Source organism: Cyanistes caeruleus, chromosome 1, assembly GCF_971803275.1.
Source record: "Cyanistes caeruleus chromosome 1, bCyaCae1.hap1.1, whole genome shotgun sequence".
In the NCBI taxonomy this organism is placed as follows: domain Eukaryota; kingdom Metazoa; phylum Chordata; class Aves; order Passeriformes; family Paridae; genus Cyanistes; species Cyanistes caeruleus.
In genome coordinates this window covers 52,240,582-52,257,821 of record NC_141701.1, presented here as the reverse complement: position 1 = coordinate 52,257,821, position 17,240 = coordinate 52,240,582, and the positions used below count along the sequence as shown (strand labels likewise).

General features: G+C 39.0%; 1 protein-coding gene across 6 annotated transcripts in view; it reads left to right on the top strand.

Annotated features, from left to right (window-relative positions):
• Positions 1 to 17,240, top strand: part of PIEZO2 (piezo type mechanosensitive ion channel component 2) — a 286,113-nt gene that overhangs the window by 187,934 nt on the left and 80,939 nt on the right. For 3 of the 6 annotated variants that reach the window (XM_086892783.1, XM_086892749.1, XM_086892793.1), the window contains exons 9-16: positions 3,547 to 3,678; positions 4,748 to 4,786; positions 6,128 to 6,266; positions 6,595 to 6,728; positions 8,785 to 9,021; positions 13,944 to 14,067; positions 15,646 to 15,893; positions 16,542 to 16,690. In XM_086892783.1, coding sequence (XP_086748909.1) covers positions 3,547 to 3,678; positions 4,748 to 4,786; positions 6,128 to 6,266; positions 6,595 to 6,728; positions 8,785 to 9,021; positions 13,944 to 14,067; positions 15,646 to 15,893; positions 16,542 to 16,690 — 1,202 coding nt within the window. The remainder of the gene's footprint in view (positions 1 to 3,546; positions 3,679 to 4,747; positions 4,787 to 6,127; positions 6,267 to 6,594; positions 6,729 to 8,784; positions 9,022 to 13,943; positions 14,068 to 15,645; positions 15,894 to 16,541; positions 16,691 to 17,240) is intronic. The other 3 variants (XM_086892756.1, XM_086892763.1, XM_086892773.1) reach the window with 3 other exon arrangements.

Sequence of the window (17,240 nt, the reverse complement as noted above, 5' to 3'; positions counted from 1 at the left end):
TTAAAAGACATTAATTTAAGAAACATTGATGTCGAATTTATGGCTACATGAGAGGCAATCCAAAGTCTTGGCACTCCCAAGGGAACTTCAGATGCCAGGGAAATGATGCTTCCCTCCAAAGATAAATGGATGCTTTAAAAAGGGAACACTCTAAAGGAAAGAGTATCCATGCATTAATGCTTATTTTTGATGCACAGGATGTTAGTGATGCAAGTGTTTGTCAGCAGAAAGAGATGCTGAGATTTGTAAAATTTACTGTATTTTCTGAATTTTGCACACATATTCCTTATGGCTTCTTCTTTGTCTATAAGCATTTTGATTTTGTTTACTGGTGTCATAGATCAGGATTTAAAATTTCTCTTACTAGCTTTTCCCTGGAAGACTGCATTCTCACTTATTTAAATCCAGAAGTAATTGCATTCCAGTTTTCATTGAAATGTTTTTAAATCTGTGAAGTTGTGGTGCATTTGATTCATTATGGAACTAAGTAGGTAATCTGCTTTTGAAGACCCCAGTGATTTCAAAGATACTCTGTATTTAGGATCCCACTACTAGCCTACATGAGGTTTAATGAATGGCAAAGACAAAATGCTATGAGGTGTTTAGTGTAAAGAAGTTGTTCTCTATATGCTGCTCTCTTGTGCAGTCAGAAGTGGCTCATCTTAGGAACTTTGTTCAAAAGAAGCTCTTGAACAAAAACTGTTTTGAACAAAACAAGAAAGAAGGACTTTTTCAGTCTAAAAAGATTACATAAGTTAAATATAATACTGGTATAGCAGATACTGAAAGCAGAGTAAGACATGTAGACCTTAAAGGTTTTTTTTATCTTGTGTAAATTACATCTTGGGGTCCTCTTATGAGTAAATTCCTCCTGGATTGCATTAAGAATTGTCTTTGAGACAGATACTCTTGGGACTGTCTAAATGCTGCAGGTGATTAACAATTTTACAGGAACACTCCCCACTTCAAATCTTGAGTTTCAGGCTTCAGGTTTTTTTTGTGTGCACCACAATGCCAAAGTATGGGATGTATGAAATTTCAGTGTACACTCTCCATGTGGGATTCTGAATGGATCTTACTCATGCAAAGTGACTGTGGCAGTCAGTAGATTTGCTTTTCATATGCTTGCTGTTTTGGATCCTGACTTGTTCTAACATTGAGTCTTGTGAAATTCTACCTCTGCAAATAAGAAAAAGCAATCTGTCTCTGGAGATTTCAGCTCAGAGTTGTAACTGCTAATGCTGAATGTATGAATGGAGCCCATTCATACTGTGCTGTGAGTGGTAAGTAATGGTTCAGGAGTCAGCAGAGTTACAACAGTTAAATGTAGAGTCCTCTTATAAAATTTTTATAATTGTTGGACTTAAAAGGTATTTAAGAGTTGCTGAGGAAGAGCTGAAAAATTTAAGCAAGTCAAAGGACTCTCACAAGTTGTGTTTGTGTGACTAGTACTGTGTTTTTTGACTTTTCTTCCTCTTCTGAGAAAGGGAAAACAAGATTTCCCACCCTTCCCTGTTGTGTCTAAGACTAAAAATACCATACTAAAATAATTATGTGTGTCCTAGGTATTTTGTATTGTTTTTGTCACCCTGGTGCCAAACTAAATGGCTTTGATAAGTAGTTCTTTATGGTTCATATTTATATTAAAGTTTCAAATGGCAGTGACAAGTATTTTAGGGACAGAATCAGTTTATTTCATCTTACAGTTTTGCTAGGAATGCCCCTTTACAATCAAATATAAATATATGACCATATGTGAAATGTGCTACCATTTCCTCTCAGAAGTGAAACTAAATTAATAATCATTGTTTATCTAAGTCAAGTAAAAAATAGGACCTTGCTGCTAGGATTGGAATGAGAAGAGTTTCAAATTGAGCTAGGATGTTTGGATGTTCCCATGGGTAGCTTTGCAGACCTCTGCCCAGCACCCTGATTTAATCTTCTATTACATCAGAGGGTTTTGCCTAAGCAATGAGAACAGCTGCCACCAGCGAGCTGCCACAGTGCAGGAAGAGCTCTGCTAGGGCTCAAAGGGAAGCTGTAACCTACTGTGGTTTGCACTCCTCCTCAACTGACAAGTGACAGCATTTTCCACCTCAGATGGAGAAACAAACCACGTGGATTAGAGACAATTACAGAGTCACAGAACAGTGCAGTGGAAGGAATTTGGGAGAATCATGTGAAGTAACTTCTTCTGAGAGCAGGGTCTCAGATTAGATTTTTCAGGGCCAAATCTTGGATTTTGGATCATTGTTCTCAAGGTTTAAGAAAAAAAAAAGATAACTAGATAGCTTGATATGTAGCTAGATGTAGATAGGTAGCTAGATGATAGATAGCTAGATGATAGATAGATGATAGATAGATAGATAGATAGATAGATAGATAGATAGATATTCTTTCTTTTTTTCTTAATACTCAGAGGGTGTTTTCCTGAAGCAAATTATGTCCTTAGCCTCTTGTCCTATAACTATGCCTCCCTGTGAGAAGACTACCCTTGTCTTTTCTAAAACTGTAACTTTATTGCTGCAAATTGGAAAAAAAAAAAATCTTCATCCTTCAGCTTCTCCAAGCCTCTAATCATCTTGACAATTCTCTGTGGGATCCTCTCCAGATTTTCTGTGTCTCTCTTGAGCTGGGGATGCCAGAATTGTGTTGCAGGTGTGGCCTGACACTTGCCAGGCACAATGGAATAATCATATCCCTTGATCTGCTGGCAGTCCTCTGGCTGATGCAGTCCAGGACTTCACTGCTCCTGGAGTGCAGTCCAGTGCTGGCTCTTTTTAATCTTGCTGTGCACCAGAGCCTATTCCACGGAGCTGCTTCCCACACAGTCTGTCCACAGCCTTTACTGTTATGTGGGTTTATTCCAGCTACAGGACTTTATCTTTGTTAAACCTTGCCCAGTTTTTGTTGTCCCATTTCTGTATGGTGAGCCTTTCTTCTGGCCCATTTACCTCCTCCCAGTTCAATGTCATTCACAAATTTTGTGTGGGTGCAATTCCCTCCAGGAAGTTTTGAATAGGACCAGAACTAGTGCCAGCCTCTGAGGAACTCCACTCATGTCAATCTACCTTTTTGTCTTTGAGCCTTTACCCTAGCTGGAGAAAGGCAGTTTAGCTAGTTCTCCACGCATCTTGTACTCCATTTGTCAAGTCCATTTTGTACCAGCTTGTCAGCAAAGACATTATGGAACAGTGGTCAAAGATGCTGAAATCAAGGTAGCATACACTTCCTTGAAAATTAAACATTGTATTTTGAAGGGTTTATATTTTATGTATTTGTGCATGCTTATGGTATGATTATATGGTAAGCTAAGGTAGTACATGGAGATCTGTGTAATTCTGGGGTCATGGAGCTAGCAGTTACAGAAAAGCTCTGTCTTTGTTTCTGAAAATGTCATCTCACAGTTATCTATCATAAACCAAGCCTAAACGGTGCTTCAGACATGCTTTGGAGAGGGAACATCTGCTGGGGGGAAAATTTCAGTTCCTCTGCTAAGATTGTATTTACAGAGCTACAGGTAGTGCTGTCATTTTTGTCATTTAGCAGACGCCTGATGAAGAGAAATCTGTCAGCAGGGAAGATGACAAAGAAGCTCCCTGCAGCCCAATTCCAATGACAGCGGAGAGGAGACGCAGTCTGTGGTATGCAAGCCACTATACAACTGATGAGAGAAAAGTAAGACTGGAAGGGGAAGGGTCTCTGCATTACAAGATTACTTTGAATTAAGGGAAGCGGTGTTACGTAGCTTGCAAGTACGATCTCCACGTGTGATTATATAAATCAGATAAAATATCAAGGCTGCATGGCAGAGTAGGATAGGAATGTATTTTGTAAAAATGAATGAAACAAAACCAGGAGTCAGTGTAAGGATGTAAACAAAAAGCATGCTCTATGTTTTTGACTTCCACATTTAAGAAGTGTAGGACTGGGCTTTTTGCTTGGGGCCATTACCTTTGAGTGATCCAGTTAGAAGTTAGAAAGTCTGTTTGGGAGCTAAATCTGGTGTAAAGATCTGATCTGCTTTGTAACTACTAATTATCACTGTCATTGGTGAGTGGGGACTGCTAACTTATCTTTGCCTAAGCTTACTGGTGTCCTCCTTGAAGATACAAAGCAAGGCAGTTTAGGTAGTTGTGTAAAACATCCTGGAAGGGTCCAGCTCTCTGCCACCTTTCTGCACCAGCTGCACTGCAAAATTTCATTTGTTGAGTTTTTGTCAAATTTGGGACATATGAACATTCATAAGCCACATATACTCAAACCCCAAGAAATCCGCTATAATAATAATAATGGGAAATGAGCTGGCAAATGGATAAAGTATCATCTTTTATATTTGCATCACCATTTTATTGGAACTATTTTTATAATTGTAGTAATTCTAATGATTGTTTAAAAACTTAGTTTTTAAGCATCGGATCATTAGAAAGACATTAGAAAGCAGTTAATCAGTATAATGCAATACTGATTAATTCTTTGACCTAGTATCCAAAATTTCAATGCAACATTCTCAGTTCTGGTTTAAAATTCACAGGAACATACAGTAAAATTATGTCAATGCTATGGCACACTAAATATAATTTTATGGTATTGTACATTTCTGCTGACTTTTTAAGAATTCTTTCTGAATTTCTTGGTGCAAATCTGCGAAAGTCAGCACGTATGCATGCATGTATTCAAGAAGTCAGACTTACTAATGCTTGAGCCATGCTTCTGTAATAATTTGTTCTTGCATTGCTTTTTGCAGCTTCTGTCAATGACCCAAGATGAATACAAGCCATCGGATGTTAGTATACTACTAGTCTTTGTAATTTTGCAATTCTTCTCAATGTGTGTAAATACAGACAACAATGATACCTACAGATAAAACCTTAGGTGACATTTGTAAAACTAGTAGATTTATGGTTAGCCTGACATGTAGCCTATAATTTTGATTATCCTAGATGTAATTGTCTTCTGCTTCCTTAATAATTTCCCTGAGAAACCATTGATTGATCACTTGAAATTAAGCTGCTTGTAGTAGTACCAACTGGCAAACGATCTTTGCTATTTCATTGGGTTTGAATAAGATATGAAAATACGCTTTCTAATGCAAGCCACCTTTAAATTTGATTTAGTTTCTTTGCTATATTTTTTCTTTCATTAATGTTGGAATGCTGAGGCCTTTAAAGCATGACCAAAACCACATATGAGTTCAATTTACAGATTACAGAAAATCCAAGTCTTTATTTGAACAGGCAGCAAATGATCAATTTATCGTGACTGTTATAGACCTTAGCAGACTTTGAAAGCAGAAAAGTCCCCTCGGTTTAGCACACACAGAAGAATGGAGATGAAGATGAATTTTAGGAGCATCCGTAAATCCAAATGTGCTCCATGGTCTGTACTTGGTGCAGCTGGATATGACTGAACATAACCCAGATACTATTCTGAAACAGTTCACAGGCTGTTGTGAACACATGGCTGTTCACAGACATGCCTGAGCATAGTCTTGACAAGCAAGATATGACCCTATCTCCCAGCCTGAGCAGAAGTCAGTCTGGAGCACATACTGCCATCACTAACCCATTGCATGTGCATTTCTGCCAATACTGATGATTGTGATTGCTGGAGCCCTTAGCCAAACAAGCACAAGGGCTGAAATTAAAGTCACAAAAATAAAACAATGAAAGGGTGTTGAATTAGCACTGCTAAGTGACAAAAATGTGTCATCAGTAGCAATGATTACCACAAATGGTTTTATTAACAGCTGCAAATATAGATCTCACCACTAATAATTCAAATTGGAAAGTCATTTATAGCCATTATTTTATTAACTTCTGGAAATAATTAGATGTGAACTGAAGTCTGAAAATCCTAATGTAGTAGTTTGCCTAAGAAGAAGGATGAATTTTTGGTTACTGCTATTGGTATGACATAAAAATCCAACAACAGTTAATTTTGGAAGCTGTTCCGTGTTACTTTTGCATGCAACATGAAAATAACATATCAGTTTCTTGGAAGTAGCTGCAGCTGCCTGTTAGGCTCTTTTAACATTGGCACTCTAAAAGTAGCAAAACACAGGAGTAGGAGTCCCAGTCTTCTGAGAGCCACGGTAAACGCAGTGCCTCTCTCCGGTGTCCTGCAGGTGCTGCTGGTAACAGTGAACGGGAACCCAGCTGACTATCACACCATCCACCCTGCACTGCCACTAGAGAATGGTCCAGCCAAAGCAGACATGTACTCCACACCACAGTACAAGTGGGAGCCTGCGGATGGCACATCAGGTAGTAAATTGCCTAGGAATTGTCATTTTTTTCACGTGTTTTTCTTATTCCGTATCTCCAGTCACTGCCTCTAGCATTTCTTGTCATTTTGGTAAGCTCTTTGGCCTGTTAAAGTTAAATAACTGCTGTCACCTTGCAATGATGGATGCCCATATGGCAGTTTTGTAAACTGGGCTGTAGGTGTATACTCTCCGAAATACTTTGCCTACCAGCACAGTGTTTTGAAGTAGCCATCAGAGGATTTCAAACAAAATAATTTCAGGAGAGGATGCATGTACTATATTTACACCAGCATGGATTGCAAATAAGGATTTCTTTTTCCACCTAGTAAAGGAAGAGGAGGAGGAAGAAGAAGAGGAAGTTACTCAGGAGGAAAAGGAAAATGTTAAATTACATGCCCTGGTCTCTGTGTTTCAATTTATCATGAAACAAAGTTACATTTGTGCTCTAATAGCTATGATGGTAAGTACTGGCAACAAAAAGAGTAATGCTGTTGATTTTACAAGAGTCTTCTCTGTGCTTTACTGAAAGTTGGCTTTCAGCAAGTCTTTGCATCAGGCTTAAAAATATAAAGATGGCTTCTGTATCACTCTGAGCTCATTTTAGGTTATTAATATATAATTCTGAGGCCTGTTACAGACCTTTAAATAGGGCAACACATTTCCAGGACTGGGAGCCCCTGACTTTGTTGTCTGTTGAATATCTGAAAACCACTGTGTCTCAGTTTTCTATTGATTCCCAAGCTTCTGCAAAAGCAAGTTTGTCATGTGTTTGCACCACTCAGAAATTTACCAATAAAATTAAAGTATGTCATACTGATTTAGAAAACAGTAAAAATATAGTTTTTGATTCAGGTGATGCATACATCAAATGACTCTGAGAAGAAAGGATCTGTAAATCCTGGTTTCTTGTATTGACACAGGAAGATATCAATGAAAATTCAACTTTGTGCCAAGTCAGACTTTTGTGTTCTTCTTTCTTTCTGTTTTTCATGCCATTTCTTGTTTTTAAGCCTCCTTGTTGCTCCTTTGAGCTGCACTATACCAAGGTTTCCACAGAATGATTAGATGTCTTTCTATATTCCCAATGCAAGCTTTGCTTTTACTGTTTTGGAAGAGTTTCAACTATGATGAAATTAACCATAAAGCTTCTTGGCCCAATTTTGCATTAAAAATGGTAAAACAAATTACCTTGGCTGCCTTTTGTTTGCATAAAGTTTCAAACTTTATTTGCTGTGTTTTAACAGAAAAAGTTTCTGCTGTAAATAAAGCAAAATACAGATCTGGATTGATGCATTCTGAGATATTAACAAGTAGTTAGTTATTTTCATGTTGACACAGTATTTTTTTTTTCTATTTTTTTTAAATTCATGTACTTCTTAGACCATAGAATGGTTTGGGTTGGAAGGAACCTTAAAAGTTATCTAGTTCCACCCCCCATGCCTTGGGCAGAGACACCTTCTACAAGACCAGGTGTACATTTCCCTTTTAATTAATTCCCAGGGTTATATCTCTCAATATAAAAGGAGACCATGTCTTTGAAGAACCTACTTGTAGTGTAATGCTAGCTTTTCTCTTCAGGAAGTATTCTGATTTTATGTGATCCAAATTAATTTATTAATTTATTTTTGGTATCATCTGATGCTAATTCCATTTGTACTACAGCCAAAGACAGCTCAGTGTAAGCTATTTTCTCATACAGGATGGAGAACTAGCATATCAGTGTTTTTCACATACTCTTAAAAGACATCATTTCCAGGAGGGCTAAGCTAACCTGATAGAAATATTCTTAATGTTTAATAATTTTCTTTAGTTTTTAATGCTTTATTGAAGGTTATTCCACAGTTACAGCAGCATATATACAGTTAAATTTAGTGCTAATTTACTAACACAATGTAGTTAAAAACACTTACTCCCCTAAATCCTTTTCTTGAGTGTTTAATAGAGAAGTTTTTGATAACTGAATTCTGAAAGCTGTAGAAAATGTTCTGTAGTTGTGAATATTCAGGTAATCTACCATGGTTACTGTAGACTAAACATTCTTCAGGTTAGTGGGTGCACACCATAGCTTTCCATTTTAAACTGATTCCACAAAAGCTAGAGCAGTATGGATTTGATGCTGTTTTGTAATTCTGTCAAAGGCCATGAATGCAGTACCCATTGATTAGGTTTTGCTACTCCTGCTCTGAATTCTTTGCTGCTGTTTTGCAAGAATTTCTGTGCCCAAACTTTAATCTTTATTTTCAATCTCTTTTAGTTTGGTGGAATGAGAAGCAATAAGTCTGCTTACAAAATGCAGCTAATGCATCAAGCAGGGTTTGCTCTCAGAATCTACTTTCTGCATGTTCTCCAAGGGGTTTGTTTTAGCTAGTCCAGCTGGTGATTAATATGGGTGAGAGTCTGATGAAAATGAAAATATACACTGAGTAGAGTAAATAAAGTTTAACTGGAAATCTGCATCTGTGTTGTTTCTGAATGCATCTGTGGACATTTTTTCCTCTCTTTCATCCTTCTACAAGGCGTGGAGCATCACATATCACAGCTGGTTGACTTTTGTGTTACTGATCTGGTCTTGCACATTGTGGATGATTCGGGACCGAAGGAAATATGCCATGATCAGTTCACCATTCATGGTTTTTTATGGAAATTTACTGCTAATACTACAGTATATATGGAGTATTGAGCTCAAGAATGATGAACTTCCTCAAGTATCTGGTTTTTTAAAAAGAAAAGACCCTGGGGAGCTGGCATCAAAGGTATGTGTAACAACCAGCTGAGATTTATTTACAAAACCACAAAATATATTGTGATAAAAATATGGATCTCTTGACATTTCTTTAAGAGTACATCCACAGTATTCAGTGTAACCACTTTCAGTAGCAATTCTGAAGTAAAGGCTAAGTCATTAGAAAGAGTGTTCAGAAAACTGATTCTTGCATATTAAGCTAATACTAGAGCAAATGTTTCAGACACCTTTCAGGTTTTCATGATAATTCTGTAGAAAATACTTGGTGGATTGAAATTGCTCTCGTTTGATTTTATTAACTGAATTCAAAATCAGATGTTATTTGATTCACTAGATTAATACCCATGGGATGTCAGATCTGTCTGTGACAATAATGGCCACTGGAACTGTGCTGTCATTGCAATTACCAGTACTACTCTCTCCCCAGTGGTTTGGCACAAACAGCAGCACATAGCTGTGGCTGAGTTTTGGTTCTTTATCCTTACACCTGAATCAGCACGAGCTGAAATCCATTTCAGGTTAGAACCAAGAGAATTTGATGATTCCAGTGCATGATAGATTTTTTTTCCTTAATGTCTTGAAAATGTATTTTGTTCTGCAAGTCCTGGGGAAGGGACTGAGCGAAAATAGGATGTTTTTTCTTAGAGCACCCAAGAGGGGCATCTCAGGGAGTGCATCTAGTTGGCACTGCTCCTTGTGCTAAGTGGATCACTTCCCTTGTGACTCCTAATTACAATTTAAGTTGATTCTGTATGTCATCTTCCTTGTTGGCAATACCCTTTGGACAAACCTTTCTGGGTCTTTAATGCATTTGAATGTTAGTGAATGCTGTATTATTTCTCTTGTAAAGGTTGGGTTAGTTTCATAAGAGGGATAAAGCTCAAGGGGTTCTGCAAGAGAAGTTCTTAATTTCTTTCAATGACTTCATAAATCTCTAAGGAGTTTTAACTGTCTTAATACTTCATTCCCTTTGACATTACTTCTTGTTGGCTATATCATCAAATATATCTTGTCTAAAAACAGATACTGTCAAGAAAGGAAGCCGTCATGTATATATAGTGATTTGGCCACATCCATAAAGCCATTAGATGTTTAGTGGGGCTTTTTAGGCTGAATAAAATGTATTCCAAAACTTTCACAGAATCACACAAAAATTGAAGCCAAAAGAGACTTTTGGAGGTCATCCAACTCTCAAGCAGAGCCATCTAGACTTGATTGCCCAGGACCATGCCTAGATGGCTTTTGAATATCCCTAAGAGTGGAAACTCTTGTTACATCCCAGGGCAACCTGTGCCAGTGCTCTATTACCCTCACAGGAAATAAAGTGTTCCCTTGATGTTCAAAGGGAACCTCCTATGTTTCAGTCTGTGCCTATTGCCTCTGGTCCCATCACTGAACACCACTGAAAAGAGACTGGCTCTGTCCTCTTTGCACCTCCTATCAGATATTTTTAGTCATCAAATGAGATTCCCCCTGATCTTTGTCTTCTTCATAGAAGAGATGCTCTAGTCCCTTCATGGACATTCAGCTGGACTCTCTCCTGTACATCCATCTCTCTTGTTCTGGGGTACCAGAATAGGACACAGCACTCAAAATATGAACTCACCAGTGCTGAGCAGGGAAGAAGAATCACCTTCCTCAACTTGCTGTCAACACCTCCTAAAGCAGGCAATAACATTCTTTGTCATAGGGGCACATTTCTGGCTTACTTGTAACTTGTTATCCACCGGGATCCACAGGCTGTTTCTGCCAAACTGCTCTCCAGCGGGTCAGACCCCAACATGTAATGGTGCATGAGCTGGTTCTTCCTCCCCAGGAGCAGGACTTTGTACTTGTTTAATGCCCTGATTTTCCTGTCAGCCCCTCCTCCAGCCTGTCGAGGTCCTGCTGGATGGCAGCATGACTCTCTGGTGAATCAGCCATTCCTCCCAGTTGTGCATTGTCAACAAACTCAGTGAGGGTACACTCTCCCCATCATCTGGATTAAAAATGAAGATATTGCACAAGACTGGATTTAGTATTGAGCCATGGGGCACATTGCTAATCACTGACCTCCAACTAGACTTTATGCCATTGATAACCACCCTCTGAGCTCAGCTGTTCAGTCAGTTTTCAGTTCACTTCACTGTCTGCTCATCCAGCCCACACTTCATCAGCTTCTCCCTGAGCATCTCATGAGAGACAGTTTCCCTCTGGAGTCTAAGTAAGAAACAGTATCTGCTGCCCTCCTCTCATCTACCAGGTCAGTCATTTTATCATAAAAGTTTATCAAGATAGTCAAGCATGACTTCCCCTGGATGGATACACTCTGACTATTCCTAATGGTTTTCTCATCCTTCATTTGCCTGGAAGTTTTTTTTGTGATTGGCTCCTCCATCACATTAGAATCACAGCATAGTTTGGGGTCAGCAGGGACCTTTCAAGATAGTCTAGTCCAATCCCTCTGCCATAGGCAGGGACATCTTTCACTAGATCAGGTTGCTCAAAGCTCCATCCAGCCTGACCTCAGACACATCCAATGGTGGAGTATCCACAGCTTCTCTAGAAAGCTTTTTCTGGCATCTCACCACTATGACCTTCCCAGGGATTGAAGTGAGGTTGTCCAGGCTTGATCCTTCATCTGGAAGATAAGAGTGACATTTGCTTTCCTTCAGCAATTCTCCTGTCACCACATTTGATCAATGGTCATTGAGAGAGTAACCTCTACTAGTGACACCAGCCAGCTCCTGGGTACATCCCATCAGGACCCATGCATTTATGTATGCTCACTTTATCTAGATATTCCCTGATCCAAACTTGTTCCACCAAAGAAAGACTCTTCCTTGCTTCAGACTTTTCCATGGTCTCTAGGAACTGTGTTTCTTTAAGGATAGCAAAGACTGAGGCAAAGAAGGCATTAGGTACCTCAGCCTGTGTAACCAGGGCCCTTGCAGTGGCCCTAGATTTTCCCTAGCCTTCCTTTTTCTGCTGAGGCATGTACAGAAGTAAATCTTGTTGCTCTTGCCATACCTTGTCAGACTCAGGCCTTGACTTTTCTAACCATATCTGTGCATGCATGGCCAGTCTCTGCATTCCTCCCAGATTACCTAGTCCATCCTCCATCCCCAGGCAGAGTCTATGCATTCCAACTCTGTTTCCATCCAAATCCCAGCTTCACCTCTGCTCCTCTCTGGCCTGTGCTTCCTAAAGAGACTGTACCTATGTATTGCAAATATTCAAGGCATCATTTCCTGTCTCTCTCATCCCAAAAAGACCAAAGCCCTGTGCAAAGATCGCTAATTGCTTAGGTTTGTTCTCCATGCTGCAGAGCTCTAGTGTACAGGTACTTCAGAGGGGCACCTGACATGCTGTTTTCCCAGAAAGAATCTGGCAGTTTTCCCTGTAAGGCTGTGTTGAAGTAATTGCCTTGCTCATATACAAATGCTTACAGTGATCCTGCATAAGCCTGGATTTGCTGAGTGTGTATTTCCTTTTGTTCACATCACCCTTTTCTTGTTAGCCTTGTCCATCAGTCTCTCTTTAGGGCACTGGTAACTCTGTACCCCCTTTATTCCTAATTTAAAGTCCTTTGAATAATGGCTGAATTTAAATGAAGACTGGATATTGTATTCTGCAGAAAGAAGAATAGAAGTGTACTGTAATTCTTTCTGCATAAGTTTCTGCATGCTATATGTGTTTCCTGGTCTGAAAATGAAATAACATCTATGCTGTGAGAGGTGACTAAAAGCATTGCTTTGGTCTGCAACCCTTCAAGACTTAGAGCCAGCTCTGGCTCTGGAAATTCCAGGTAGAACAAAGAAGTAAATGTAGTGGGAAGACAGAGCTAATCACTGCAGAAGAAACTGTGTGTTTTACAATATCAAAGGTTTGTGTTGCAAAAGCCAGAGCTCCAGGAGGTATCTGGGGAAGCTGTGACAAGTCACACAGGATGACAATCTGCTGCCATGGCTCAGTGCTAGCAGAAGTGTCAATAAAAAAGCCATCTCCTGGGAGCAATCCTTTACCCCATTAAGGTCTTGTGTGTAAGAAAAAAAAAATACATTGTACCACTGGCCTTGTCATTCTATGTGGCTCTTATGAGTTTCCTCTTTGAAATTTTGTTCTTCTAGCTATGTGGTGAAATATGTCTCCTCCTGCAAAGGGAAATTAGCAAAACCTTTGTAGAAAGTAAGCATAAAATTGTGTGACAATAGGCATCATGCTGTTTTCTAATTTTTGTCCATCTCTTGGTATTGCAAGCTGTTGAATTTAGCTTTTTGCAAAACACAGAAATGCACTCTTCATTAAAGAGATCTGTTTATTTCTAAGGTACCCTGCTGTTATTGAATTATCATCTCTTGAAGGCCTTAAAAGAATTAAGAGCTGTCTCAACTCTTGTAATTGTTGCAAATGCAAGACATATTCCATTGACTGGGTCTTCTGTAACTGCAAGACATACAAAAAAAATTATTTTTAAATTTGCTATGTTTAAGCACCTGAAGTAACAAACCTCCCATCTCAAAATATTTATGATATACAAAACCATGATAATGACAACACACTCTTGCATGTGTTTCTTCCCTGAAAAAAAAAAAACAGTAAAAAATTAACAAAAAAAACAACAAATGGAAATTATACCAATCAAGGAGTAATAGGAAGATCCCTAAACTTATAAGACAGTAGTTTAAAACTGAATAAAATGGGGTAGGAATAGGCACATATAAGTGAATACCTTTAAGAAATGGAAAAGTGCAAATGAAGCAAAGTTGTCTGTAATGCAGGATGTTTCATAAATAACATAACTTGCCCCCTTTGACACTGGTGCCATCACTGCCATTTTCTGAAAGACAGAGAAAACAAAGGCATGCAAAATTTGTGAAAACCTATGCTTGTATCAGTAGGACGTAGGATATACAATTAGTCTGTTGGTTTTGTTTTGATTTTTGTTTGCAGATTCTTTTCACAATTACTTTCTGGCTACTGCTTAGGCAACACCTCACTGAACAGAAAGCACTTCGGCTAAAAGAAGCTACTTTATCTGAGGTCAAAGTTGGAAGTGAAGAAAATGAAGAAAAAGGTAAAGCCAGATCCAATTTAGTCCTTCAGTCATGATAGAAGTTCCAGTTACTGCGTTTCTCTGATGCTGAAAGCAATTAGCAAGGTATCTGTTATTGGCTAAGAAAGATACTACAAAATCTATGTGCAGCTGTCTCTCAGATATAAAACACTTCTGAACTTTAGAAATTGAAATCATATGTTCTTTGCTGGAAGGTAATAAAATTACTCATTTTAGAAAGATCATGGAACTTTCAAGTGATCAGCGTACTGCTGTGTTCCCAAGTCAAACCAGGGGATTGCCCTAAAGTTTAACCACAGAAGATGAGTTTACCTAGAAGTTGCTCAATTCCTTGGAAATTGTGTTGGTACATAAACTCTTACACAGACACAGAAGTTAGACTACAAATTTCAGTGGGAAAAAAATAAACACATATTTTTTCAGTGCAGGGGCTCAAGCACACCTGAGAGCAAACTTTACTCTCATAGGTTCAGCTTATCAGACAACTCAGTGACCTGTTCTTTCTTTTTCTACTGGGACATGTTTCTCCAAACATTCCTTGCCCCCCTCTCTCAGGATGTTAACTGAAAAAGCTCAGTGCACTGAAATGGTAGAAAGTGAGCCCTGGAAACAGTAGTGTGGTTTTGTCTCTGATTAATTACAATCCTTGCCTCAGTAAAACAGCTGATCAGTGTCAAAGCTGTACAACAAGGATTTTCAAGGCAAGAACCTGAAGAGAGGGGGATGGTGAGTGGGACAAAAGGAGTGAGCAAGCCTTTTGATAATGAAGTTTCAATGTTGCTCTCAATGGAAAGAAAAACAACTGTACTATGGTTTTGGCAAGCCCTGTTATCTAGGTACTTGCACATGTACTTGCTGCTGAGGGGACACTTACCCTGCCCTCCACATACTTCATAAGATTAATAACTGGGGAATCTTGACCTCTTCATAGGGTTAAAGCAGCTTGTCTTTTCTGGCCCAGGTGCAGCACAAAAACCTGGATAAGTGGTAGGGTTTTTTAAAAAAAAACAAACTGCAGTGTTAGTACAGCATTTATAAATTCTAAGCTTTTTTGGGTTTATGTTAATGTTTTCCTTTGCTTGTGGTTTATGGAGGTAAACACAATATTATCTAAAGGATGAAACTCAAGATGAGAGGTTCCAGCTCGAGATGGGAGTTTAAACTCAGTATGAGAGGTTTCTGTTGGTGCTGGTGGTTTCTTTGTTTTCCAGTTTAAAAGGTTGCTTACTTGAGAGTATCAGCATTGCCATGGAAAGTGTTTTGGCTATTAACCATTATGCAACCCTTAGGCTCTAATTTTCTACTACAACTGCATTTTGTTTCAGACAAAATGAAGATAGGTGTCTGGTAAGGATGTATAGCCATGTGCCCTATGGCTCCAGCAGCAGGTTTAAGCTCATATGAAGTTAAAAAAACTTTTCCTTACTCTGGAGGCACACATGATTAGGAATTGCAGTCTCTTGTGAATATTGAGTTTTAAGATTTTGTGTTGTGTGCAGAGATTTTAGTTTCCGTGCATTTAAATTCTTACTGAAAGTCCCCAGAAGAGACAGGCCAAATGTGACTCTTTATTTGCAGAAGAGGAGTCGCAAGAGGGAGAAGTGTCAGAAGAACAGGAAGAGGAGAAGGAAGAGGAGGAGGAGGGAGAGGAGGAGGATGAACAGGATATTATGAAAGTCTTGGGGAAGCTGGTGATGGCTATGTTAATCAAGTACTGGATTTACGTCTGTGGGGGCATGTTCTTCTTTGTCAGCTTTGAGGGTACAATTGTCATGTACAAAATCATCTACATGGTACTGTTCCTCTTCTGTGTGGCCCTCTACCAGGTAAGGGAGAACTGTGTTAACTTAAATTTCTCCTTGAATAGAACTTTTTAGCTTGGTAATGAAGTAGCTCCAAATAGAATTCATGAACAGTGAATTTTTCTTTAGTTGGACACAACAGAATAAGACCACTTGAAGGGATTAAGACTAATTTTCCTCTGGTTTTTGGTTATAGTGACAGGCAAAGTGCATGTAAATTAGAAACAATGCACACCTCTGCTCAGCCATGCCACTTCACCATCAGCTTTGGAACCTTTGTGGAAGATTCTGAGTCTGTGCACATTCTACATAATCACCAATTGTTGTGACAGCTGGTCCACACAGCTTCCAAACCCCAATGAGCGTGGTAGTCCCTCTCCTAGACTTTCACCACCTAATGGTGGTGAAATTAGGTGACTAAAGCTGTTCCTGACTTTGTGTCTTGTGGCTCCTGTCTCATCAGACCTTTTTGCATTAAAGTCTTTACTTGAATAATTAGAAGTAAATACTATGTCAAAAATCTGTGCCTCGCGCTGGGTAATCATTGCTTATTTCAAACTAGCAAGGAAAAATAGTGTTCTTCATCCTTGTTTGACAATACAATGTCGTCAATATTTCTATCAGTGTCTTTGCCTTCAGCTTGTGTCAGCATCTTTAGTGTGTGATTTTCAGGTACACTATGAATGGTGGAGGAAGATTTTAAAGTACTTCTGGATGTCAGTGGTTGTTTACACAATGTTGGTACTTATCTTCATCTACACATACCAGTTTGAGTCATTTCCTGGGTTGTGGAAGAATATGACAGGCCTGGATGAAAGGAAGTAAGTGGTTTTGATTAATTTTTTATTTTTATCTTTGGATCTCTGAGTTCAGTGTCACTGGAGGATCTGAGAGTAGTCTTCCTCCTTATGGGAGAAAAATGTCCTGCAGCCATTCTCAGGCATAGCTGATTTTAGGCACTCAGTTATTTATTGGTGTAACCATAGAAGTGAGCAAACCCAGAGAGGAGCTCAGAGTCATATTTTCTCCAGTTGGCTGCTTAGGCCATTGGATTGCTTCTGTTCTCAATAAAGTGACAATATTTCTCTTCTCCACTTTGACAATAGGAACCAGATCCAGGGAAAGATTAAGGGTAGATCTGCAGGATGTTTGGAACTGATGAAGGTGAACCTGCTCTCCTGCTAATAAGGAAGACTGGGTTTCTTCATCTTTATGATGAGTTGGTCATTTCTCAAGAGGAGCTTACATTAGAAAGTATAAGCAATAGGAGTGGATCTCCAGTGCAGGACTTTCAGTCAGAGAAAACTCATCTGATTCAAGAGATCTGTGGCAGGGTTTTTTCATTTGACAGTGCATTTACAGTAAATCTCT